Source organism: Plectropomus leopardus, chromosome 11 (genome assembly GCF_026936395.1).
Source record: "Plectropomus leopardus strain MGB_pleo_1.0 chromosome 11, ASM2693639v1, whole genome shotgun sequence".
Classification (NCBI taxonomy): Eukaryota; Metazoa; Chordata; class Actinopteri; order Perciformes; family Serranidae; genus Plectropomus; species Plectropomus leopardus.
The window spans coordinates 26572208-26597517 of NC_142186.1; the positions used below are offsets into that span (position 1 = coordinate 26572208).

At 39.1% G+C, this 25310-nt stretch overlaps 3 protein-coding genes across 13 annotated transcripts in view; 1 reads left to right on the plus strand and 2 right to left on the minus strand.

Moving 5' to 3' along the window:
- Positions 1-145: 145 nt before the first annotated feature.
- Positions 146-9698, minus strand: LOC121945109 (mpv17-like protein). 3 transcript variants are annotated; one of them, XM_088084462.1, is made up of 8 exons: positions 8332-9698; positions 6992-7070; positions 5232-5360; positions 4855-5036; positions 3495-3835; positions 1216-1286; positions 1099-1128; positions 146-972 (listed from the first exon to the last, which is right to left on the minus strand). In XM_088084462.1, exons 5-8 carry the CDS (start codon positions 3823-3825, stop codon positions 853-855), a joined length of 552 nt encoding a protein of 183 aa, XP_087940588.1. In that variant the 5' UTR covers positions 3826-3835; positions 4855-5036; positions 5232-5360; positions 6992-7070; positions 8332-9698; the 3' UTR covers positions 146-852. The 3 variants fall into 3 exon arrangements, with proteins under 3 accessions (XP_087940588.1, XP_087940587.1, XP_087940586.1); XM_088084461.1 differs by having other exon boundaries at positions 5232-5363; XM_088084460.1 differs by lacking the exon at positions 5232-5360.
- Positions 8384-10444, plus strand: c16h19orf85 (chromosome 16 C19orf85 homolog). Its single transcript, XM_088084463.1, has 2 exons — positions 8384-8571; positions 9286-10444. The coding sequence occupies exons 1-2, from the start codon at positions 8384-8386 to the stop codon at positions 10442-10444; spliced, it is 1347 nt and encodes a 448-aa protein (XP_087940589.1).
- A 1842-nt stretch (positions 10445-12286) lies between these two features.
- The window catches only part of myh14 (myosin, heavy chain 14, non-muscle), a 43318-nt gene continuing 30294 nt past the window's right edge, over positions 12287-25310 (minus strand). For 6 of the 9 annotated variants that reach the window (XM_042489716.2, XM_042489715.2, XM_088084459.1 and 3 more), the window contains 19 exons: positions 24908-25079; positions 24592-24804; positions 24309-24453; positions 24020-24226; positions 23721-23825; positions 22924-23076; positions 22413-22661; positions 22202-22315; positions 21581-21679; positions 21283-21495; positions 21033-21194; positions 20817-20945; positions 20304-20392; positions 20087-20210; positions 19269-19477; positions 18364-18472; positions 17712-17884; positions 17513-17536; positions 12287-16201 (listed from right to left, as the gene is read on the minus strand). In XM_042489716.2, the coding sequence (XP_042345650.2) occupies positions 16012-16201; positions 17513-17536; positions 17712-17884; positions 18364-18472; positions 19269-19477; positions 20087-20210; positions 20304-20392; positions 20817-20945; positions 21033-21194; positions 21283-21495; positions 21581-21679; positions 22202-22315; positions 22413-22661; positions 22924-23076; positions 23721-23825; positions 24020-24226; positions 24309-24453; positions 24592-24804; positions 24908-25079 (2879 nt within the window). In that variant the 3' untranslated portion in view covers positions 12287-16011. Of the gene's footprint in view, positions 16202-17502; positions 17537-17711; positions 17885-18363; positions 18473-19268; positions 19478-20086; positions 20211-20303; positions 20393-20816; positions 20946-21032; positions 21195-21282; positions 21496-21580; positions 21680-22201; positions 22316-22412; positions 22662-22923; positions 23077-23720; positions 23826-24019; positions 24227-24308; positions 24454-24591; positions 24805-24907; positions 25080-25310 lie in introns of all 9 variants that reach the window. The other 3 variants (XM_088084457.1, XM_042489717.2, XM_042489720.2) reach the window with 2 other exon arrangements.

Genomic DNA, 25310 nt, shown 5'->3' on the forward strand with positions numbered 1-25310 from the left:
GTGTCCTGTGGAGAATGAAAAGCTTGCTGGCAAGATCAGTGGACAAGCAGAGGATATGTATATAATTTTAATATGTATTCATTATTTTCTATACATGTTAATGACTATTATTATTGTCATTATTATTATTATTATTATTGTCATTATCATTATTATTATTATTATTACCATTTCCCACTCTAATAATTTACTATCCCAAATAAATCAAATAAAAGATTTTCAAAAACCATTATTACAATAAATAACATGTTGTAATACACATCCATTAACAGTTTAGTAAATATTAAATGCAAATTGTTCATAACACAATTAGCAGAGAACTGCCAAAAAAGGTGAAGTCCAGGTTCACCTTAAAAAGAGTTATTTGCATTATTATGCAATTTTAATCTTGAATAAAACCTTTAAAATAAAAATAAAAAACAACAAAGAAAAACATTTGAACAACACTTTTTTTCCTTCTTCTTCTTTTTTTTGAAACATTTATTGGTTAAAAAAATCAAAGCATCAAGTTATTCCACTATGACACACTTAAACAGTGAGGCAGTTACAGTACATGAGGATTTAACAGGGTATTTGTTCTCTGTTTTCTCAGAGGAAAAGATTACACCAACATGAATAACTGAGGGATTAAACTCTGTTGCATCACTATAATTCACATTTGGATACAGTTTTCTGTTGAAAACAAGAAACTCCTCACAGCTGTACAAAAGCTCATGTGGGCGAATCAGCTGATTCAGATGTGACCTTTATGTTATTTGAGAATCTTCCTTTTTTCTTGAGTTCTGCCCTTAAATGAGCCCTTTCTGATGTCACAGTCAGTCAGTAGAAAAAGTTGCATCATGGAGTCAAAGTTTATTCCAGTTTGTTGCCGCGCTGCTGTCTGAGGTGACACAGGAAGATGGTGAAAGTGAGAGCAATGCCTCCCACGAACGCTGTCCGAGCCACAGGGGGGACGAAGGCAAAGTTCACAGCCTGAGATGACGGAGGAAATAAAAGATGCGTCATTAGACATCTGTGTTTTTAGTGAATGTGTACACGTCTGTGACTCTGTAGCCGGGAAGTGACCGATGATGGGATGAATACAAGACAACATCTCACCTGCATCGTTGACCAATATATGACTCCAGTCTAAAGAAAGAAACAGAAGACATAAATATTTATTACATGGCATTTTAGTAATTAATAATAGTCTAATGAGGTCAGTCGTATGTTTACCTTGTAAGATGTCCAGAATTTCTGTCTCCAGTCTTCAAGCGGATCATCTTTGTTTTCTAGGAAACTTAAACCTAAAAGGGAGAGATGGTTGGTAAATGTTTGACTGATTCTTTCATGGATCCATCACTAGAAACATGGATGGATTACTGAATGGGTCTACTGAGCACAGGCCCCGGGGCCTAAAAGTGTAAGGGCTCCCCTTGGCCTTCACCGACTCAAATTAACACGTACAGACTAGAAAAAGACTCAAAAAGATTGAGAAGAGATGCAAAGAAACTGCAGAGAGACACAGGATGACTACAAAAAGGAAAACAACCAGAAACAGACACAAAAAAACTACAAAGAGACATAAAATGAGACACAAATACAAAACGACCAAAAACCAAACAAAACAAAAAACAAACTCTTAGAGACTCCAAATGTCCTGAAGGATATACAAACAACTACAAAACAACAAACTAAACAACCCCAAATAGAAACAAAAATGTATGGCAAAGACACATAAAACCACAAAAGATGCACAATGACTACAAAGAGATGCATCACAACGTCTGTGTGTCCTACTCCTATGTAGGAGAGGTGGTGCGGCCCTTTGCATATTGTTTCATAATCCGCCCACGATTAGAAACATTGTTTTATCTGGACAAGCATCATTCAAACCCATTTTATTTCAAATATTAGTTGAGATTCCAGGGCTTTATTTATTAATAGGCAGAACGTATTTGCACCAAAGTGTCCATTGCTAATATGGCTATTTACACGCCAGGTGTACATTAACTGCAACAGATCTAACCGAAAATAATCAGTTAATTAAGTCTAGAAATAACAGTTAATTGTTGACAATGTCCTTCATGGTGATGCGGTTTGTGGGTGTAGTTTGTTAGAAAGAAAATAGTCCCTACATGCACAACAAGGTCTGTGGATTATCTTGACTTACCGGGTCATGATTCCTGGAAAAAAACATTGCTGTTGTTTTTTTTAGCTTTGAGCACAACAAGCCGAGTGCCAGAGGACAGACATCTCTACAGCCGATATCTCCTGACTGATAAACAGCACTACAGGTAAGAGGAAACATGCATGCATTTAACCCTCTGAAACCTGAGAAAATTGGTTTGATTTCTTTTGAAAGCATGGGGGGAAATGCTATGAGAAACATAACAAGAATTGTCCCACAAATTGCAAATAAATAAATGAATAAATAAATAAATAGATAAAAAAGGTGACAAGGAAATAACCTGAAATTAGCTGGAGGTGATTATTAGATATTATTTTTTAAAAAAAAGAAAATCCGGGACTGATACCTGACCCTTATTGTTCGTTCTGCCCCCACAGAACCGTTGGCTCCTTTTTACATGTTATGTGGTAATGTCCAGGGGTTCTTCATTTTTGGGGTATAGTTATAGATACCATTGCAGAATTAACAGGGTTGAATTTACCATTTAACCCTGCTGTACAGCTTTTAAATGATGATTCCCACCTCTCCCTGACGGACAGAACACTCAAAATTTGGCTGGCAGGCCTGACTGCAGCTGAAAAGCTAAAGTTCAGCGTTGGAAACCTCCTCATGATTTGTCAAGCACTCGTTGGCTTTGGACGCTTTTGGACATTTTATACCTGGAACTGTCATCAGCAAGCACAGTTTCAATGTGGACAAATTTGATATCAAATTTGAAAGATCTTCTATCTAAATAAGAAAGGCCTGTGTATGTAGATATTACTCTTATGTGGGTTTGGTGAAAGGGTTGTGGTGTGGGTTTGTGGGGCTTGGGTTAAAAAATCAAATGTACCCAGCAATCAGTTGACTTCAGTTACATGTTTATGTTGTAATAAAAAAAAATAAATGAGAAAAAAAGAAAATCCAGAAAATACAAATCTTATAATTAGATATTTAAAATCATATTACAGTTTAAAATTGTTTTTTTGTTGTTTTTTTTTTAGCATTTTCTTAGGGTCATTGTCTTGTTTGCTTATATTTTTACTTTTCTTTTTTGTTTCTAATTTTAGGTAATTATCTTGCAACTTCTTACTAATTTCTTGCTATTTTTTTGGTAATTTGCATATTGCCTTCTTCCCATGTTTTTGAAAGAATTCAATCCAGTTTGCTCAGGTTTCAAAGGGTTTTAGACACAACGAGGAGTTTGTATATTATACCAGCTGATATAATAAAATAAATGTGGTTAATAAAATAATAAATATAGCTATTTTTATTATTATTATTTAAAAATATATATATATTTTTTGAGAATACATGACTTGAATACGCTCTGAAACAAACTCACCAATGTAAAAGGCGCTGATGGTGAGAGGAGCTGCGATCAGCTGATCCACCACAACTTTCCCCGTCACTGCCTTCACTCCGCCTCCAGGCAGCATCCTCTCCAGCCCTCGCAACCAGTGGTAGTTGAAGTTGGCATGGAAACAGAGGCCTACGGTCGCCACTCGAGCCGTCTGACCCCAGTCGATGCCAGCTGAGTCCTCTGATGAGGATGAAGTGCGTTTCCCGCCCAGCACGCGCTGCTGTATGAGGTCAGCGGAGGCAAACAGCGTTGTGTATCCCAGGACGTTACTGATGTACGGATGAGCCTTGAACGCAGCCCAGACCCGATTCATGTTGACAAATCTGAGACAGAGACATTTAATTTGTGATAAAGCAACTGACTGCTTTACTATATGGCATTTGTTAACCATTTAAGACCCAAGCGAACTGGCTTGATTTCTTGCAAAAACATGGGCAGATGGAAAAGAGAAATGTAAGAGGAAATCACCCAAATATTAGCAAGAAATCAGTTTTAAAGAAAGTAAAAAGTATGAGATAATTACCTGAAAATTAGCCAAAAAAAAAGGTTATGAGAAAAGGAAACAAAAGAAAAGGAAAAAGGAAAGTAAAATCAAACAAACAAGTAAATGACATGAAAAAAGTGCTAAATAACAACAACAACAACAACAACAACAACAACAACAATAATAATAATAATAATAATAATAATAGTTTTCTGGACATTTTTTATGAGCTTATTTTAAATATTTTTTCTAAATCTGCTTTCTTTCTTCTTAAACTTGTAGAACATTTCTTGTCAGAATACTTTTTCCCCTATTTTTTCAAGAAATCAGACCACTCTGCTCAGATTTTTTATTTTAAAAAGAGGCAGATATTATAAGTTAATAATATTTTTTAAAAACACAGAAAATGTCCAGAAAACTATCTTTATAATTATAAACAATCATTATAAACTATTTCATCTATATTTATTTATTTTATTTTTTCTGTCACCCTTTTTATTTTATGTTTTAAAGCTTTTTTTCCTTTTTTTGTATTAAACCTCTAACTCGTATCTTTTAACTTCTTCTGTTGATGAAAGAAATCAAGCCAATTTGCTCAGATTTCAAAGGGTTAAATTGCTTGTGAAAGGCATCTGAGCACAGCACAAGAGAAGTGATGTCAATTCATATTCAGGTTAAGTGATGATGGCTTTTAAATACACGTTCAACTTAAACATGTAATTAAAGAAATGATTTACGATGACCAAAATCCCATTAAAAAAATGTATCACTCACCAACAGTGATCTAAATGGCAAATCAAAAATTATAATTGCTCTGTTCTAAATGCTGGCTTTTACCCAAGAAGCGATCAAACCTACCTTTCAGCGTAGCTCTTCTCTCTCTCTGCTTTTATTTCCAAAGTCAAAGAGACACAAAGCTCTTTTCTGATTGGTTGTGTTGGACGAAGAGGAGGAGGAGCTGAGATTTCTCACGGGTCAAAGTTCTGCCACTGTCGCAGTGAACGTGTGATAAGAGCTTTATCAGCCCGCTGGAGAAGAATCTGAGAAAACAGCACATGTGAAGGATGTTAGAGAAGTGACAGACAGCAACAGTCTGCAGCAGAACTGGCTGAAGCTTCATTAGCACAGTAGTTGAGTCCATTGCATGTGTTGTTTTTATGCCCTCTTCTACCTTTTTATTTACTCGACTCATTTTACCAAACGTTCATGTACGTAGACCAGTAAATGTGACTTACCACAGATTTTTCTCACTTGTTGAAGTCTTGAAGTTGAACCTACAGTACACAGTTAGCTGTGCAGCCATCTGGTCAGACGCACATGTGGTGTCACTATAAATAGATGCCACTCCTGCAGCAAGGCTTCCTCTGCTTTGAGTTTCAGGACATAATATGCACAAAAGTTTCATTTTCTTAGAGTGAAGAAGGAATTCAGGTTGAGTTTTTGCCTTTAAAGAGGCCAGAAAAGTGATTGTGATAAAGTGTCTGAATGAAAGGCCCAGAAAACAGTTACATAAAGAATATTAAAAGATTTGTGTTACACAATACATTAAAGCTAACCAAACTAAAGCACGCGCATGTAGATGCAGCAGCCTGTAGCTCCTCATATCCTTGCTACTTTTTTGTTATATTTTGCTATATCTTTCTATTTTGTCGACACCATGACCCCTTCTGCTGAAGCACGACTTTTCTATGATAGAGAAGCACTTATCAACTTCAGGAAAAGTTGTGTGGGGTTTGGACTGAATGTAGCAGACTGCGAGAGGATCCCCACAAACAGCATTCGCCAAGCAGCCAGTCAGACCAGAAAGGAGAGAAACGAAACCAAAAGCGCCTTACAAAGAGAGCCGGCATCAGGGCGAGGCTGACCCAACTTGGACCGAGAGCTGTTTCTCTACCAAGCCGTCTTCTGGCTAATGTCCGGTCAAAGGACAATAAAGTGGATGAGATCAGATTGAGGCTGACTCAGCAATCGGAAATCTGGGACTGCTTTGCGCACATCTTCACAGAGACATGGTTAACCCCTAACATCCCGGATCAAGCTGTTGATGCAATGGATGGAATGACCTTGTTGGGAGCCGAAAGGACACAAGACTCCGATGCAAATTCAAAAACTACACAGCAGGAAATGAATGATTTCATCAGCAGCAACTGGATTGAACTTTTCATAGTAGCTGCAATTAACTCATACTTCAACTCCAAACGTAACAGGATCAAGGACAAATGTAATTTCCTTTTTCAAACTTTGTTTAAAAAATGACCAATAAATCTACCTTCTACCTTCTACTGGAAGAACTGACAGTCTGTGGTGATCTGGTGGCAAATTTTTCTCAAGTTTTGTGGAGATACACTCAACAAAAGCAACTCTGTGACGACGTAAACGCAACTACATTTCCTCCTTGGCTGGTTCCTTCTTATCTTTCTACATACATGTGTGAAAACCAAAATCAATACGGCCTGTGCTCAAATGCTGAAAGGAAAAAACAAACATGAAATGAGTCTTTGCAAAAACACGCGCCTCTCCTCCACCTGCTGCCATAGATATGTAAAACTGTGTTTGTGGAAGTTGTGCTATTGAATTGCAAAGGTCAATTAAAGCCACTAGCAACTATCTGATCTCTTCCCTCTGAGAATGTGATAATTAGGACCAGAGATTAAGCTGATCTATTAAGAGCTTTTTAACTGCCTCAACTGGTGCGTTTGTGTCTCCCGGTGTTTAACAAGCTGCCTTTAGTGTGTTCACAATGGAGACGCAAGCCCACAGCTCCACGAGCGGTTGACTTCTCAGATAATTGCCTCTTTCTTTTCAGAGCCTCTCATCATGTCTCACTTCCTCTCCCTCTGTGAATCTGTCAAGTTTTTTTCTATTCATGCTGCTGGAAAAAAAGAGAGGGGGGGATTTGTGCATTTGCATTGAACGTTTGTGTCACTTGACTTAATTTGCGCACAGAGACACACAATACACGCAAAGACGTACAGCAACAATTAAATGACCACACCTCTCTGTCTGAGGCAGCCCGCCTCTGTCAGGACGAGTCCTCAGTGCAGTTTGTAGAAGACACGGAGACACACAGCAACCTGACGAGGAATAAGGTAAACATTATTTTATTACATTTATTTTTCTGAACTGGATTGAACACATCTAAAAACAATGCACAGTAGTTACTTTTCATTTCTTATTTATCAATCCTCGACTGTAACACTAATGAAAGGCAGTGTGATGAGAAGTATTCTATTACTTTAGTAAAAGCAACGGTAAAAGCAATAGTACCAACATGTAAAAATACTCAGTTGCATGTAAAAGTCCTACAATGAGAATATAAAGTAAAAAACAAATTTGTTTTAGAGGTAAAATGTACTCAAAGTCTAATTGTTTCATGTTTTCTTTGTGATTTTTCTATCCAATGTTTTTGGTTGTTGTAGTGCTTTGACTTTTTTTTAATTTCCTCTTAATATGTTTATGGCATGTAGTATCAAACACCAGAGCAAACTTATTTTAATTTACTTAGTAATACATTTTTATTGTGATTCTAAAATAGTAACTACAGCTGTTAAATAAATATCATAAACTAAAAAGTAGAATATTTCACTCTGGAATTTAGCACTTTAACCCTTAGGGACTGTTTGGCACATTTTATGTGCTTTTCATATTAATTTTATTTATTTATTTTTATTTTTTGATAATTTTGAGTTCATGCACATGGCATACATTTTGGCAAGGTTGTATATTTTTGTTTAATCTTGAAATTTCCAGCTTAGCTCCTACAATAAGTCTAAAATACACCGTGTTAACAAAATTGTTACATTAATACTGTTAAGTGCAAACAATGCACCACTGAAACCCAATCAAACTGCATTTTTTTTTATTATTTCTGGGTGTCATTCTGGACTGTTGTTGCAAATCATTGACATATTGCAGGATGTGATAATAAAGAAAAAATTTTTTTTTTTCTTCTAAAAACATAGCGGCATCATAACAAAAATTTGGCATTTAAAGGGTTAAAATTCCAGAAATTAATGAATATTTGAGAATAATGATTAGGACTGATGTTGGTTAAAAAATAAGTAAATGAAAAGAGAAAATAATATTAATGTATAATATTTTTTAAAGCTTGATTTTGAATAGTGCGTTTTGTGGAGCAAAAGTAGCAAAAATGTTAAATTCTACAGGATTGTCTGAGACTCATTTTTGGCACATCTTGTGTGGTTAAAATGCTTCAGATGAGTAACATCAATAGAAAGCATGATAAATGTTATCATTATTATTGTTACAGTCAAATGCTTTGAAGAGACAGTTACTAACATGATCTGATTTCAAAACAGTATTTGTATTTCTCACCTTTTCAGTCCTCTCATGTCTCCATGTCCCTGCGTCTCTCTCTTTTTAAGCCATGCGACCGTCCATCTCTGTGAGTCTCGAGCCCGGGTTGGAGCGAGGGGTCCCGTGGGGTCGTGACCTCTACACCTTTGTAACTTCAGCAGCAGGTCACATGATGAGGACTCTTCAAAAACCCCGGAAGAACCGACCGTCGAAACGCCAGGTCAACCATCGCCGCTTCCTGCACAACATGATCCAGAGGTGTGTGCGAGCAGCAGAAAGGCGCTGATGTTCACTGAGAGCAAAATGTTAAACAGAAAAACAAAAAACAAGTTCACAGCATTATGTTTGCTTTTTCAGATTTTTTTGGGACACTGGATACATAGTACGGAAGCAGAGAGCGGCTCTGCTTACAATTATTTTTGTAAAATTTCTAAAATTCACAAGTTAATTATCTCGTTATCTCCGTAAAATAAGTTCTGTTATTTCAACATAAGGAGATAATCAGATCAGATCAGATCAGGTTCAGTCAAATAAACACTTTCTTCATAATTATCATGTGATTGCACTTTCTCATAAATTATCTTATTTTGAGAAATCAACCTTTTGTTTTACATAGAATCAGTCAGTAATCGTAAATTAACCTGTTATGACAAGCAAACAAAACGATTTATTCTCAATGTGAAATATATTACATTTAAAAAAAATAATTGCAAGCAGGGCCGCTCTTGACTTCCGTACATTTCACCTCTTCAGGCGTCTTAAAATCCTTCAGATTAGAAAATCTGATCAGAAGAATCACTCTAATCACAGCTCCTTGCCTAATGGCTCACGAGTTTACATATCTTCATTTTAAATTCTGATATTTTGGGAAATATGCTGCTTCATATTTTTGCCAAAAGTTAGAGAAGAGACCCCAGAAAGTCTGTGATTGTTCAATATTTCATCTTTCTCCTCGTCTGTTTCTCTCAACAGACAGTTTGCAGACATAGAAGCAGCAAACCATCGGCTGGCATCTACTCTTTATTTTAGGGAGGATGAAAAAAACTCTGCGCCATCACAGAAGCCAAAGACATTTGAGCAGTCAGGCAGCCCATCCAAAGACAGTCAGTCAAAGAGTGACATCTCTGTCGGCTCACAGGAAACTGAAATCAGCAGAAGGAAGCAGCCAGACTCGGGACATCTTTGTAAACAAGTCCCTAAATCACAGCGGACCACCTGCACTGACCCAAAGAATGACCAGAGCAGTGAGAGACGGGGAGAAGAGACAGAGATTAGAAATAGAAAACTGGTTGAATTCACATCTTTGAGCTCCTTAAAAGTGCCTCAGTTTGGGGCAAAGCTCTTTCAAACTGAGTGCTACGATCCTGAAAGTCAGCTGAAGTCGACCAGCCACCTTGCAGAAGACTCAACTCAACAGGATTTCATCCATTTTGGCCAAAATGTGGACATCTCTCCTCCTTTCTCTCCGGATCTCTCTCCGCTGTCTCTGGACTCGTGCGACTTCTCGATCCAGATGTTAACAGATGTCTCAGCCTGCGCGCAGAAGAGCATCGCTGACATCTCAGAGACTCAGTGGACGGATATTATGGATCTTTTCAGCAGTAAGGATTTAGGAGGCTGCTTGGATGTAGACCCTTATTTTGAAAGTATCTGTGCATGCCAAGGCGACGACGAGCAGGAGGTCTTTGCAGGAGGTAGTTTCAGCAGCAGGTCTGAGGTGCAGGATATTCACGGTGACACAGGTGAGCCCAGATTTGAGTACAGATGTCATGGAGGGCAAAGATTGACCTCAAACCAGGCCCTGAGACAAACTGAAAACGCTGCAGAGACACAGTTTAACAGGTTTAAGTCAAACCATGAGACAGACATCATCCAAAACCAGCTCCAAACATCCAGCAGCTACAACTACAACTCCTCAGAGCTGCACACGTACCAGCATCCTCCGGAGCAGAGCTCCTGCATGCTGGGTAACGGAGAAATTATCCAAAATTTTACACCATTTGAGGGCGTCGCTCAATATTTCTCGGCCCCACTTCATAATACCGAGGACCGTCCCATACCGACACCGCCGCAGGAGGACGACTGGCTGTTCACTGATATTTTAAAGGACAGGAAGTCGCCAAACTGCTAGTTAAACATGCTTTTTATCGAGGTTTGTTTCTTCTGTGACAAAGAAGAGCAAGAGCAAGAACAAAACAGCCTTTTTTAATTCAAAGCATAACATGGGACATTTTTAGCCATTTATACTTGTTGCAGCAAATTATATCTGGAGGTGTCTTTTGCATGTTATCCTTGATTTGAATGCATTTTTAAAAACTGTTGTTTTTAGCTTAGAAAGCTCGGGATGTGCTGTGAAAGTTAAAAAAATTGGTTAAATCTCAAGCAATTTGTCTGGTCATTTATGACATTTTTGATGTCTTACTGAACTGATGAACAGCTGGCTACATACACGGAGGACAAGTTTTTTGTTTTTGAGATATATTTATTTATAAATGTACCTAACTATTAATTAACTATTTTTTGTTGTATATTTTCTGCCATGAATATTACAATTACTGAACATATTGTATTCAGTAATGTTCAGTAAAATGTATTTATTTATTATTTATTTATTTTTGAAATGGTCCCTTTTTATTGTTGCAAAAAAAGCAAGTTATTTCTTTAGTTTTTTTTCTTGTTTCTATTTCCACCCAAATATTTCCTTTTTTACAAATCTATTTATTGGTAACTTACAGACCACAAGCTCCTAATAAATGGAGGTGCACAATGCAAAGATATTCTTGTATAATTATAATTATACTTAAAACATATAAACGACAGCTAAAAGACAGTCTGTTTTTTATTCACTGACAACGTCATGCTCAGTTGTTTATTATCATTATTAGTATTATTATTCTGTATTGTGTGTGTAGCAGCACTATTAATGTACTCAATTGTCTTAATTTGTTTTTCTTTTGTTTTTAAAGTTAGCTTGCTGCAAAGGATCTGAACTGATGGTAATGATTTACTATCAATAAAAAAATGCGTTGCTTGCGATTCAACCAGATATTTAAAATATGTTTTTAAATTCAAACCTTTTTCACTGACGGTAAATAACATACATACCCATACACAATTACATTCGCAACCTAACTTTTAAATGCTCCCTTTTTGCACCAAACCCTTTATTTACATATGTTTAAGCCTCTAACTGCTACTTTAGCAGTGTATTTCTCAATCTGTGTATTGCTTAAAGTGGTATTATTATTATTATTATTATTATTATTATTATTATTATTATTATTATTATTATTATTATTATTATTATATGAAACGTTAAAGTTTAAAATGGTGACAATGTTTTGTGTGTAAGTATCAGTGATGGAGGACGTATTCAGATTCTTAGTAAAAGTAGCAATCTGAAATAAAAAAAAAATCCTGCATTGTAAATGTCACGCAAGTACATAAATATTAATGACGAAATGTACTCAAAGAATCAAGTAAAAGTACTCTTAATGCAGAATAAAATGGCCTCTGTGAGTGTTATTATATTACAGTGCATACTGCAGTGTGTTAATTGATTAAAATTACTGACATTAATATCATAGTAGCATTTTACAGTTGTAGCTGGTTGAGGTAGAGCTAATTTAGATTTTTTTTGGGCTTTTTTCCTTTATTTGATAAGACAGCTATGACGTTGAAGAGGGGGGAGACAGGGGATGACGTGTAGCAGCGGCCTGTGGGTGGCATATACTGTGTAGTAGTTTAATGTACAAAAATTCAGTTTGAATTTACAAAAATGCATGCAAATACATGTTATAAACTGATGATAGCTTTTATGTAAAATCAGATAAATGTGGTGCAAAGTACAATATTTCCATCTAAAATGCAGAGTGGAAACATGAAGTAGCATAAAATAGAAATACTCAAGCAAAGTATCTCCAGTAAGTACAGAGTAAATGTGCCCAAAGAAACACACAGAAACACAAAAAGGTCAAAACCAACGACATATATTAAAGTTAACCCCAGTCAGATGTTTTATAATTACAGCATCATTAACAAAAAAAAAGGCTAAAATAATAAAACACATTTTTTCCAAAATGTTTCAAGTTCCACAGTAGCCATAAAGAAACACAGAGAGAAAAGTAACACCTCAGAGAAGCACCGGCCTCGTCTCTTGCTACGGGCGAACAGAACCGTTCTCGTTCCAGCAGCTCGATCCACGCGTCTGCAGATTTTGGTCTATAAGGGCGAGAACTAAGTTGCCGTGTTTAGATGCTGATACGACATTCTGAGATCACGACGTTTAGGTGAACAGTTCAGAGTGATGCATCGTGATGACGTGACGTCAGCTCATTTGGCTTAATGCTTAATGTCGGCCTCATTGAGATAAATCACAGCCTGACAGCAGACAGGATGTTCTGACAACGTCCGACGGCGTTTATCTCCACTGGTCATGTGTAAAGTGCAGCGTTTACACAATATCTTAATAAAAATAAAAAATAAAACACAGCTTCACACTCAAATCGCATATTGCTAAAATAAAAGAATTGTAAATACAGAAAATATAAAACAAAAAAAACCCCAAAAACCCTTTGATAGGGCGTTAAATATATGTCGTCAGTTGTCAAACTGTTGATCTTTCTTCACCGGTCACTGACTGTGAATCGTGGTGAACCTGGCGTGACAAAATAAAAACATGTCTGATGGAGACGGGACAGTAGCACGCTTATTGTTCTGGTTTTGCAGCGGTTAGATTTGCATTGCTGTTTCCTTAAAATATACACCTGTTCGTTTAAAAGAGAAGGAAGAAGAAGGGAGCAGTGATGGCGACCCTGATAACCGACAGTGTCTGTACCGGTCCTGTGAGTGATCAACGGTAAACACCAACGGGATCAATAATTCGACATTTAGTTTATATACAACCAGAATAAAAAGAAAACATTCAGAGCAACATTTGTGATTTATCTTTATCTTTCTTTAGCTCCAATTAAAAGGAAAAATACCGGTGACATTCTTTATAATTTAAAGGAATAGTTCTGCATTTGTAGAAAAACACTTATTCACTTTTTTAATAGAGTTAGATTAGAAAATAAATATCATTTTCATGTCTGTAGGTAAACATACAGCTGGATAACCGTTAGATCAGTTTAACACGAGGACCGGAAACAGCTCACCTGGCTCTGTCTGAACAAAACAAACCTGCCAGCTTCTCTGTCTACACGTGTACCGACGTCTTTGTGAACGGATATTTACCGCTAATTTTGGCTTCTCGTCCAGAGTTTTAGGTGACTAGCTTGTACACTTAACTACCATTACGACGAGGTAGACTAACACTGGCAATTATAATTTTTGCCTTCTAGTGTGGACGGAGATATTTTGTAAAATAAGGGTTTTGTGGACAGAGTTATTTTTTAAAAAGGGGAAAAAAATTGCCTGATATCAGACAAAACTGTGAACTCTTTACAAACTCAGTGAAGTGGGCGGATTCAGTTTGTATAGACAGGGCGCCTAACGCTTTATTTTGTTTATTCAGACTGTAGAAAAACACAAAGTGTAAAAGATAGCGCTTTTAAGAGGCCTGTTGGTGGATTTTGTCACATTTGAACAGAACCAGGCTAGCTGTTTCCCTCCGTTCCCACTCTCTATGCTAAGCTAAGCTAAGCTAAGCTAATCTAAGCTAAGCTAAACTGCTGCTGACCATAGCGTCATGTTTACCGTATAGCTGCAAAAGTCACGTCTATCTTCTCATCTAACTCTGCAAGAAAGCGAATAAGCATTTATCCCAAAATGTTTAACCACTTCTTTAAACATTATCTGTATCTATGTCCAACTCCTAGACATAACATTACTTCCTGGACGGCCTTAAAGCTACGACAGGCAAACGGGTGCTGAAGGAGGTCATGAACAAAAATAAAATAAAAACTGTCTGTTAAACAATAAATTAAACATGCTGAGGAAAACGGAGATGTCTCACCAAAATAAAAATGTATCTGAAACCAGGTTTCACAAAAACATCGTCTGTTTCACAGCAGGGTCATCAAGCGTCGCTTTGAGTCGATAGCTAGGGTAAAAAAAATCTACTTTTGTTCTACTTGCCGTTCGCTTCATAAAAATTCATTCCTCAGTGCCTCCATTGTCATTTTTTTATCTAATACTACTAGTTTCTGAAAATGCTTTGAGTCTCGTGCTCAGTTATTCTACACAGAGCGGAGACTGAGTTTATTCTACTGACGAGATCATCAGTAGAATCACCAGACTCTACTCTCATCTACTCTACAGCTACTCTACGTTTACTACTTATTTAAATCCCTTTTTCTCATCCATACGCCCACCATTTGGTTAAACACAAAAGCTTTGTTTGATCAATAATTTACACAGATAATTTGTAAAAATCAAAATTACAATGTACAAGATGCTTGTCAAAATAAAATGTGATGTGTTTATCAGTCTAAAAAGAAGAAAAAAAACGTCACAATTTGTACTGCTTTGGATGAAAAGATCAATTAATACAGTTCTCAGCAGGTTATTTCTCATCGTGTTGACAACCAATACATTTTTTTCTACACCAGTCAAACCAGTTATCCACCAGTGAAGTCTGCCATGCAAATTCACCTCTGAGACCCGACGCTGTGAGCGCTGACTGACCAGTTCAGCGCCAGCAGGAGCAGAAATGATCCGACTGACGTGTTTCCCCACAAGACGAGAAGAGTCGCACAGTAAAATAACCAGCGATCAATAACTTAAGTTCACATTGGATATAAATTATACAAATTTCTGAAGCAATATGTTAAGATTTTAGTTAAAGAAACTATCTAATACCACCTACTGCATTTTCTAACAGCATTTCTAATCTACTGAAAAAGGATTTATTTATTTATTTAATACAACTTTTTTATGGTCAAATGTTGAGACAAATCTGATAATATATTATGGAACTTAGTGTAATGCTTCCCAGTTTCTGATCAACCATTTACGATAAAAGTTTAATTAAATATCAGTTATTAATTGCTGTTTCTCTGTCACATTTTTTTCTTTCTGTTTGCCAAATTATCTCAAGCCTCCTATTTAATGTTTTTAAAATTGACATATCAAAATGTCAGAAGTAATGTGTGTATTTGACTTCTCCTGCGTGATTTAACATAGACTGTCTCAACATCTTTCAGAAGTATTTTCACCCTCCAGCAGCCCTTTAGAAAATCAGATTGTATATATATATATATAAATTATATATTCAATCCTCATCACAGGGTTAAACATGGCTTAGTTTGAAATACCTCCTAATGTAAAAGACCACCGTAATGTTTTCTGCGCTCTGGTTAATGTACAGCATCATGAAATTGGTTGATTTCTCCTCAGAACTCTGGGAAATGTAGTTTCTCAGAAGTGCATAACAGAGATGTCGTGTAGAAATTTCCAGTCTCTGTTACATTTTTTTTTTGATGTCACAGTTTGTTATAAAATAAAAATTAATTCCAGATGCCTCTTTGTAAAATTTTTACACTTTTTCAGTGAGGTTGTTTTACAGTTATAGCGCCTGATGTATTTACCCTAAATTTATAAACTACGGTGTTGTTATGTGTTGTGTGTGTGTCACTCCTTCACCCCTGAGTAGTCGAGGCTGTGAGAGGCCGACGTGTGTGTGTGTGTGTGTGTGTGTGTGTGTGTGTGTGTGTGTGTGTGTGTGTGTGTGTGTGTGTTACTGAGTCTGTGTGTGCGTCACTCTGTGTTGTTGACGCTGTAGGGTGGCGGAGGGTCCAGGCTGTGTTCAGAGGAGGGAGTCGGGGTCCCTGGGGGTCCAGAGGAAGGGGTTGGTGAGGCGGGGGGGTCCTCTGAGTCAGAATTCTCCAATGACAGGTCGTCAACCAGCACTCTGCGTCCACGCATCGCCAGGGGCAACGGAGCACGCCTGGACAGATAGAGAGACAGAGTTACAGTCTATCGTGCTGGAAACCAGCTGAGTGCATTTCTCTGGAAAACTACCGTACGACCCTGCTCCAAAGTCCACCCTCCCTCTCCCAAGACCTGGTTTTTGAAAGCGATTTTTTGAAGATACAAAGCAGTTCTGAAGTTTATTAGTCCCAGAGATACTATGAGTCCATGGCGGTGTTCATTTTGTTATCAAAAACTTTGTCTAAATGTGTTTGTCAGCGTCCCTCTTTTCCACGACTGAGATGATACGATAAGACGTGATGATTTAACCCTGACAGTGACTACATCAGCACGAAATGCTGAGAAAAAAGGCAAGACTAAAAAGCAGTTTAAAAAAAATAAAAACTTCAAGTTAACAATGACAACAGGCCTTGGAGAAAGAAACAAAGCGATATTCTATGTTAAATGTTATACATCTCATTAAGAAAAAAGACTACAATGTCAAAAGAAAGTCAGCAAGACCACTTTCTGCAGCTTAAACGCTTTCAGGACTGACGCGCTCAAAACTAGCCTAGCATCAAGGCTACAAACAACCCATAATGCAACACTTTCTGCCTGAGCCGACGTTATTTAAAAAAAAAAAAAAGAGAAATCAGTAGTTGCAAGAAGTAAATGTCTATTCCTTGAATATAATACAAACCCCCACTTTAATAAAAAAAAATTCTGATATTGTTTTGTATTCAGGCCTATACAGCGAATCAGCTGCTTCTTGCATTCATTATTGATTAAAATATTGATTATTTTTCTATTAGTAAATTGATTGTTTAGTCTAAAAAATATGCCGGTGTCCAAAAATAGTGAGAAGTGCTACAATATGATGTCTTTAAATGGCTTGCTTGGTCCGACCAACAGCCCAAATTTAAATATTCCCAATTTACAAGAACCATCAAACAAAGAAAGAAGCAAATATTTACAATTGAAAAGCTTGAGACAGCAAATGTTTGCTTGTATTTTCGCTTGATAAATTACTTAAATTATCCATCAATTACTAATGAAAGGTTGTCAATCCAAAACATTTAAACAGCTGATTGTTTTTGTGCTATTTGCTCTCAGGAGAACAGCAGAACGACAGTGGAGGAGGGCGAAAGTTCAGCAGCAAAGATTAAAACTGAATCAAGACATATTATGTAACTACAGATGAATTGCGCAAAAAAGCAAACAATAAAACATTCAGCACATGTACGAAATGAGATGTACATGTGCATTAAGCCTCCACCATTACACACACACACACACACACACACACACACACACAAATAATAAAAATATGACACACACATTGACCTACTGATCTGCTCTCCATTCAGGGATGCTGAGTGTTGGTGTGACGGACACACACGGTTTTAGATGGACACAAACGGATGCAACAAAAGAACAAAACAAAAAAATCACATGGAGTTAATGGGGGGGTTAAAAACAAATAAAACAACAATAAATGATGAGAACTTAAAATGCATGCACACACACACGTATGCAGAAAAGATTACCTGAGCTGGCTGCGGAGAGAGGCGATCTCTCGCGTCATGCTCTGATGGCTGTCGCTGAGCTCCTCCATCTCTCTCTGCAGCTTCCTCTTCTGAGCGTTTGAGCGGGAGTTCTCCTCCTCCACCTCCTCCAGCTGCCTCTTCAGCTGCTTCAGGCGCACCATCGACTTATCCAGCTAGGAGGACGAAGGGGGACGAGAGGAGGGTAGGAGGAGGAGGAGGAGGAGGAGGAGGAAAAGGGCGGAGTGCAATGCAGAGGTCGGGGAGAAAGAGAAAGGGACGTATGTATAAAAAGAGAGATTATTCCGGGAACAGGAGGACTGATAGGGATCAGGAGTCAGATTAAACCTGCAGATTATCACTGATGATGTTTTGGGAGGAGAGTCGGTGGCTCTGCTGCTGCTGATGGATTTATTTTTCGGAGAAGGAAACGCTCCATCTTCCCAATGAACACACAGATGCCCGGTGGGATTAGGATTAGGTTGGACTGAGCCGGATAAATCACTCATTTTAGGATGATTTTTCAACACTCTCTTTGTGCTCCGGCTCACAATTAGAGCCCAGAGCTTAGCGGACCTGACCCCCATTAAATGATTATTTCATGTCTCTGGCTTTACAGTTCTCTGTATCCTCTCGTGGATGTTAATTTTCTTACCTGCTCTCTGTACTGGTCTGCGTGTCTTCTCTCGTCTTCTGCCTGCATCATCACCTCCTTCAGTTTCTTCTCCGTCTTCCGCACCAGTTTGTTGGCAATGGCTCGTTCCCTGAGAGATGGGAAAGTTCATTAAAAGATACCTGTTGCACCAAAAAATTCAAGACATCTATGAAACACTACCGCCTAACTGTGATTTAGGGGCATTCGGCACGGTTTCAGGGGAGTTTCCATCTCAATTTAACACCGCAGACCCGCTTCAAAAGTGGTATGTGATTTTAAAATGATATTAGTTTAAAATCATGTTCACTATGTGGTTTGTGTGGCCAGGAAAAAAGGGCAAGAAGTTTGTTATGGACATGGAGAAGCCTTAAAGAGACAGTTCTCCCCAAATCCAAAGTACATGTTTCCTTTTACCCGCATTACTGTTTATCAGAATAAATGTTTTCGTGTGAGTTTTTAAAATATCGGCCGTAATGGAACTAGATGTCACTTAGCTTGTGGTGCTCAAAGCGCCAAAAAATACATTTGAAAAACTCAACAGAAATGTCGCTTTCTAGAAATCATGACGCCGTAACTCAAGATAATCAACAGAGCGTGCTATGAGCAGTTTCATGTAGGAACTTTTTTCTTTCTTCAAAGCTTCACCTGACAACTGTACCACCGTGATTATTTTACTCAATGAACCGATTATTTTTTTGATTTGTAAAAATACTTAAAATAGTGAGAAATCTCGTCACAATCACCCACAGTGACAGTGACATCTTCACAAACAATTGGTACCTTCAAATAAAATAAAATACTGAAAAGAAAAAGCAGAAAATCCTCACATTTGTGAAGTTGAAACCATAGTTACAGCATATAAAATGACTTTAACTGTGATCTAAGTGTGTGTCTGTTTCTCTCACTGTCGCTCCTGTTCCAGCTGCTCCTCCATCGACTCTATCTTGGCCTCCAGGGCGGCGACGTTGAGCTTGTGTTTGCCCCTCACTGTTCCCTCCAGCTCCCCCAGTCTGGTCTTCAGCTCCTTATTCTGCCGCTCCAGCTGCTCCCGAGCCGCCTCCGCCTTCTGCGCCAAAGTCCTCTCTCCCTGCAGCTGCACGGTCATAGTCTCCACCTGGACCACGAGCAGAGCAAGGATGAGGGAAAGTGCTTTGCATGTATGTAATTTAAAAAAAACAACTTTATTTAACCAGAAAAACATCTTTATCTTAAATATCTTTCTATCTCACAGTCAGCAAAATTAAATTACAGACAGAACAAAAATACAAAAATACAAAAAAAATACAACTCCAAAACAAACAATATAAAACACAAAAAGAACACAAAATACAGTTACTAGGAGGAAGGACTAAAAAGTACATTAATATATGCCGTAAGTGAACCATGAAGACAAGAAAAATTAAGAGACCAGCTAAGATACACCCTGACATTGATGTGTAGAAGATGACATAGAAAAGTGATTATTTTTTTGTTTTTTAAAAATACTTAAAATAGAAAATCCTCACATTTGTGAAGTTTTGTGAAGAACCATAGTTACAGCATGTAAAATGACTTAAACTGTGATCAAAGGATCAACTCTCAAACAGGATAAAGCGAAGAATGACGGGTTTGAAATTAGTAATTAATCTCAATGCATGAGGTGACAGAGAGAGTGGTGTGTGTGTGTGTGTGTGTGTGTGTGTGTGTGTGTGTGTGTGTGTGTGTGCCGGATCATCTAGCGTACCTGTAGAGCGTTCTTCCTTTGTCTTTCCGTCAGCAGTTCAAAGTTACTCTGCTCCTCCTCCAGCTCCTCCTCCAGCTGACTGACCCGAGCTTCTAACCTCCGCTTCTCTTCGAACAGAGCGTTCCTGGACAAACATCACATTTTAGTCAAATCAACACAAGTCTACAAACTGATCAGCAACACACTGATTACTATAGTGCAGTAAAGTGGAACTAACTTTCCAGAGCTGCTGTTGACCATCTCATCAGCCAACTCGTCTCTCTCCTGCTGAGCCTGTCTCTTCTGCCTCTCTGATACAGAAAGCTCCTGCACAGAAAAAATGAAGGCAGAAAGGCGTTACAAGTCATTCCAGCCCAGAGAGACCCGCTGGGCCGCCAGTGACCCCAGCTGACATTCGTGTTTTTAAGAGGCTGAAACTAGAAAACATAAGGAATCAAGTGGTAGCAGGTCCTGGTACACTCTGAACTTTTAAAGTTTGAATAGGGGCCAAACCAAAACATAATGTTTATTACATATTTATGATTAGAAAAACTTGAAACTCAGTGTTAGCTGCATCTCAAATTAATCTTCAGGTTACCAGCTTCCACAACATTTATGCGACAAACACTGTTGACCTGCTTCCCTAAAGAACCCCTTTTGCCCCTTCAAAAGACAAAATGGGTCTATGTTGGTGTCAGAGGGTTAAAAGCGTTATATCTTAATGTTTCTGCTGGGTTTCAGTTTAACACACCTCAGTGAATTGCAGAACTTCTGCTTCCAGAGTTTGGATCTTCTTCTCGTTGTCTTTCGACTGTGCGATCACCTCATCCCGAGCCAACTTGGTCTCATCTAGCTCGCGCAGCACTTCCTTCATTTGAGCCTGTGACAAATACAGATTTAAAAAAAAAAAATCAGGCCATTGACGAGCATAGAAAATCGATGTATATGTGCGGGCAGATGTCTTTACCTGTAGCCTACGCAGCTGCTTCACAGCCTCCTCTTTCCCGCGGTTGGTCGACTCCACCTGGGACTCTGAGTCCTGCAGTTCTGCTTCCAGCTGTTTCTTGGACGACACAGCCTGAGAGCGCTGACTCCTCTCCTCCTCCAGCTGGATCTCCAACTCCCTCACCTGACATGAGAAGAACATTTTAAGTCCTTTGGATGAGAAGAACAGCAGCAACAGCTTTTGTGATTTACTCTCTTCTTCCTCTGTTTACCTGTTTGCTGAGCGCCCTCCTCTTCTCCTCTCCCTTCTCCTCGCTGGTGCTTAGCTCCCTCTCGAACTGAGCCTTGAGCGCCTGCAGGGTGACCTCCAGCCTCAACCGCGAGTTCTCCGCCTCTGTCAGCTCCTCCTCCAGCTCCTGTGTCTGCACCCGCAGGTTCTGGGCTTCTGTCTCTAAGGTCCTGCGGGTACGCTCCAGCTCATGGACCTGACGCAAGAGCAGAAAGAGACAGTGACTCACTGAGGACTGAGACAGAGAAACAACAGAGAAGTCCTGAGAGGACGATTCTTACGTTCTTGCCGACATCGTCCTGCTGGTTTACAAGATGTTCCATTTCCAGACGGAGCTGCTTGTTGGACCTCTCCAGCTCATCCCCCTGCTCCTTGGCATCCTACACACAGACACACACAAGATTAAAGCAGGGTGTCTACAGGTATCAGACACTTACATTTAATACTTTTTAGAACCTTTTCAAGTTAATTCTTAAACAAATTTAAGTGATTGTTGTACAAATCATCTTTTTCTTTCTCAAGCACTGCATTATAAAGTTAGTAGTACATATGTAGTCCTGTGCAGAGGTTGGTTTTATGCAGGAATATGGTTATTAGAGTGAGTGAGAATCTGGCTGTAGGGAACATCAAAGCATGTAAACATGCACAAATGACGCAAATATTTTTTAAGCGTTGAGTTTGCACCTTGTTTTTTACTATTTATATTCTTCTTGTATTATTTCTTGTATCTATTTATACTTGTTTATCTTGTACACACTTTGGTGCTGTAACAATTCCCCATTTTCCCAATTTCCCCATCATGGGACTAAGAAAGGATTGTTTTATCTTATCAGGTCCTATTCAATCACTGCAACCACATATACACAACAAAAATCGGTGGTGTCTTTTCTCAGTTGGTTTACCTGCAGGGCTCGGGCAAGAGCCAGACATCTTGTCTCCTTTTCTCTGCTCTCTGCTTCCGCTCTGTCCCTTTCCTCAGCCAGCCGAGCGCTCACCGCCTTCTCCTCTGCCAGACACTGATAGGGTGACGGAGATAAAGTTTGAGGTCAAAGGAAGACATTTCATGAATATTTCTGCAGCCCGTGCATGGATGCAAACTCCTGAGGCTCTGACCTGGTCAAACTTCTTCTGCCTCTTCTCCAGGGCCGTGCAGTTCTGTCTCTCTCTCTGCAGGGCGAGTGTCATGTCCTCTATTTCCTCCCTCAGTCGCTCCCTCTGCCTCTCCACCCTCTCTTTCTCCTCCTCCCTCTGTCGCTCCCTCTGGACAGCACTGTCCAGCTCCCTCTGGAGCTTCCTGCGTGTCTCCTCTCCGGCTTCCACCGCAGTGTTGACCTCCTCTGACTGCTTACGGAGCTCTGCCAGCTGCAGAGGAGCAGAGAGGGTATATGAATGTCATTCTACTGAAATCTCAAAGCAATAACCATCAGTTTTACATGGTTAGACTGTGGATATAGTGAATTATCAGGGGATGTTAGAAACAGTTTTTTTTACTGCGTTTTGGTAGTTTTGATCTTTTCTTTCTGTGAACTACAGTCCGGAATAAAATGAGTTGATTGATTGATATCTACATAGATGAAGCAGCAGTGCCAGAACTAAAAACAGCCTGCGTGGGTCTCCGATTTACCTGCTGGGTATGAGTCTGAATCTGCCGGCTTAACTCTTTGGCTCTCTCCTCCTCCTCCTCAAGTCTCTCCATTAGTCCATTCTTCTCCTCCTCCAGTGCTCGCACCCTCGAGCCCAGAGCCATCTTTTGACGGGTTTCATCCTGTAGCAGCTCCTGAGAGAGAAAGAAAGACAAGAAAGTCAGCCAAAGCAGGGTGACCAGACATGTGGGTTTTATTTGCTCAGTGTCTTTTTATATATTTAAAATCGTACAAAAGAGCCCAATTCCCATTGCAATCTAACAGGATCTCTCTCTTTGTATATATAATGACAAATTCAATGTGACAAAAAATAAGACATAAAAGATAAAAAATACTTAATTTAAAAACAAGTACCAAATAATAAGAATTATAATTACTAAACTACATATAATATGGCATCAGTAGTACAAAACTGCTTTATCAATGGTCTCAATTTTTTTCTTTGTAGCTAAAAACAGGTTGGCTTATAGCATAACATTCTTGTAGGTCAGATGCTGCACATGGTCATGAATTCATAGCTTAAAGTTTGGAGGACATTTTTCCTTCCATTTAAGTAAGTCATGTAGCTAAAAGAGATGCAAAAGCTATTATATATTTTTTTGCTTGCAACTACATCTTCCAATGCATGTTTTTGAGTCAAGACCAGGGCGATGGAGGTTTTTTTTCAAAATATTTGAAAAACTATTGCTATTCTCTCAAGTGCTAAAGTTTTCTGTGGCTGCAGCCTAACATCCCCGTGGACCCGACGCTGGTGTCTGTACGTGTTTCACTTTGTTACCTTTGCATCATTCAGCTGGCTCTCCAGGCTGCTGACCTCTTTAGCGAGCCTAAGGGTTTTGGTGTCAGAGTCAGACACACTGCTGGAGAGATTCTCAATCTCACCCTGAAAGAAGACAGAGTAGGAATTAAGGCAAATTTACCAGAACAAATACAGGAGGCTCTCTTCACTGCAGAACCAGAATCTGATTTTGTGACGTTCAAAGTAACACCCCTTTGAACAAACAACAAATTCAAAACTGAACATATAACTTCAAAGTCATATAGTCTTCAAATCACTGCATTTGTGTCCATTTGCACCTGCAGCTTGTGCACTCGCTCCTCCCTTTCCTCTCGCTCTCTGTCAGCCTGAGCCAGTCGGGCGTTGAGCTCCAGCAGCTGACTCTCGGCCCTCTTGCGGCCCCTCTCGCTCTCTGTGCGGCTCGCTTGGAGGCTCTTGAGCTCTGAGCTCAAATTTTGCCTCTCCTCCTCCAGCATCGCCTTGGCCTTCTCCAGGGATTGACGCGCCTGAGAGACAACACAGAAGAAACAAGATGAGTGTCATGTTTACACGTACATGTGTGTTTGTGTGTGAGCGTGTATCTCTTACTCTCTTGCTGTTGTCCAGCTGTTCCTGGAGGTTGTCTATGGCGGCGCTGTGTTTGACTCTGAGTTCTGAAACCTGGGCCTCATGACGACGAGTCTCCTCTTCAACACACCGCTGGAGATCATTCAACTCCGCCTCCCGACGAGACCTGCAGAGATGGAAGAGGAAGATCAAAGCGGTCCAATTCTTGCCCTTTTTTTAAACTTTCCTTTTTTTCTGACAACAGAAACACAAAAAGTAAACATGTAAATTTCAAAAGCTAATTTATGTTAACTGTCTCATTTACCTGAGCTCCTGCTGAGCAGCTGTAGTGTCCAGAGTGTCCTCCAGCTCAGTTCTCAAAGCCTCCAGCTCCTCCCCCAGGTCTCGCCTCTGTTTCTCCGCCCTTTCCCTCATCCCTCGCTCATTTTCCACTTCCTCCTTCAGCTCAGACACCTGGGACATGGCCTCCCTCAGTGACCTCTGGGCTTCTGCTCGACGTGCTCCTTCTTCCTCCAACCTGACAGAAACAAAGAAAGACAGATGAATTAAGGGAAGTAGTGTACAAAAACCTATGACCAGCCTTCATTTCTGCGTCCATCATATGTCGCTCTGTGCCTCACCGGCCTTGCAGGGTGGTGATTTCCTTCTCCTTCTGACACAGAGTGTTCCTCAGGTCGGCAGACACCATGTTCAGCTCCGACAGCTGCTCCTGGACCTCCAACGAGTCGCTCTCCATCTTCCTCTTACACTTCTCCTGCTCCTGGCGTCCCTGCTCCTCACGCTTCAGGCGCCCTGAACACAACAGAGGCAACAGATTACAGATCACAGAAAGCTGGATAACAGGAATTAGGAATGAATTTGCCTTTTATTGAGATTGTATTTTTTTATATCAATAATTTATTTTTAGAAAAATATTTGTAAAATAGGTCTATATATAGGATATATACATAATAATAATAATAATAATTTTAAAAAATCCATATAAAGATAGACAGGTTTCTAAATCCATGGACTGATAAGGTG

Excerpts from the sequence above, each read along its gene's own strand:
- c16h19orf85 (XM_088084463.1), top strand. The coding sequence starts at position 8,384 with ATGCGACCGTCCATCTCTGTGAGTCTCGAGCCCGGGTTGGAGCGAGGG. Across the intron at positions 8,572-9,285 it reads CTGCACAACATGATCCAGAG|ACAGTTTGCAGACATAGAAG; the intron begins GTGTGTGCGAGC and ends TTCTCTCAACAG.
- LOC121945109 (XM_088084460.1), bottom strand. The coding sequence starts at position 3,825 with ATGAATCGGGTCTGGGCTGCGTTCAAGGCTCATCCGTACATCAGTAAC. Across the intron at positions 1,287-3,494 it reads CATCAGCGCCTTTTACATTG|GTTTAAGTTTCCTAGAAAAC; the intron begins GTGAGTTTGTTT and ends TCTCCCTTTTAG. Across the intron at positions 1,129-1,215 it reads AATTCTGGACATCTTACAAG|ACTGGAGTCATATATTGGTC; the intron begins GTAAACATACGA and ends TTCTTTCTTTAG.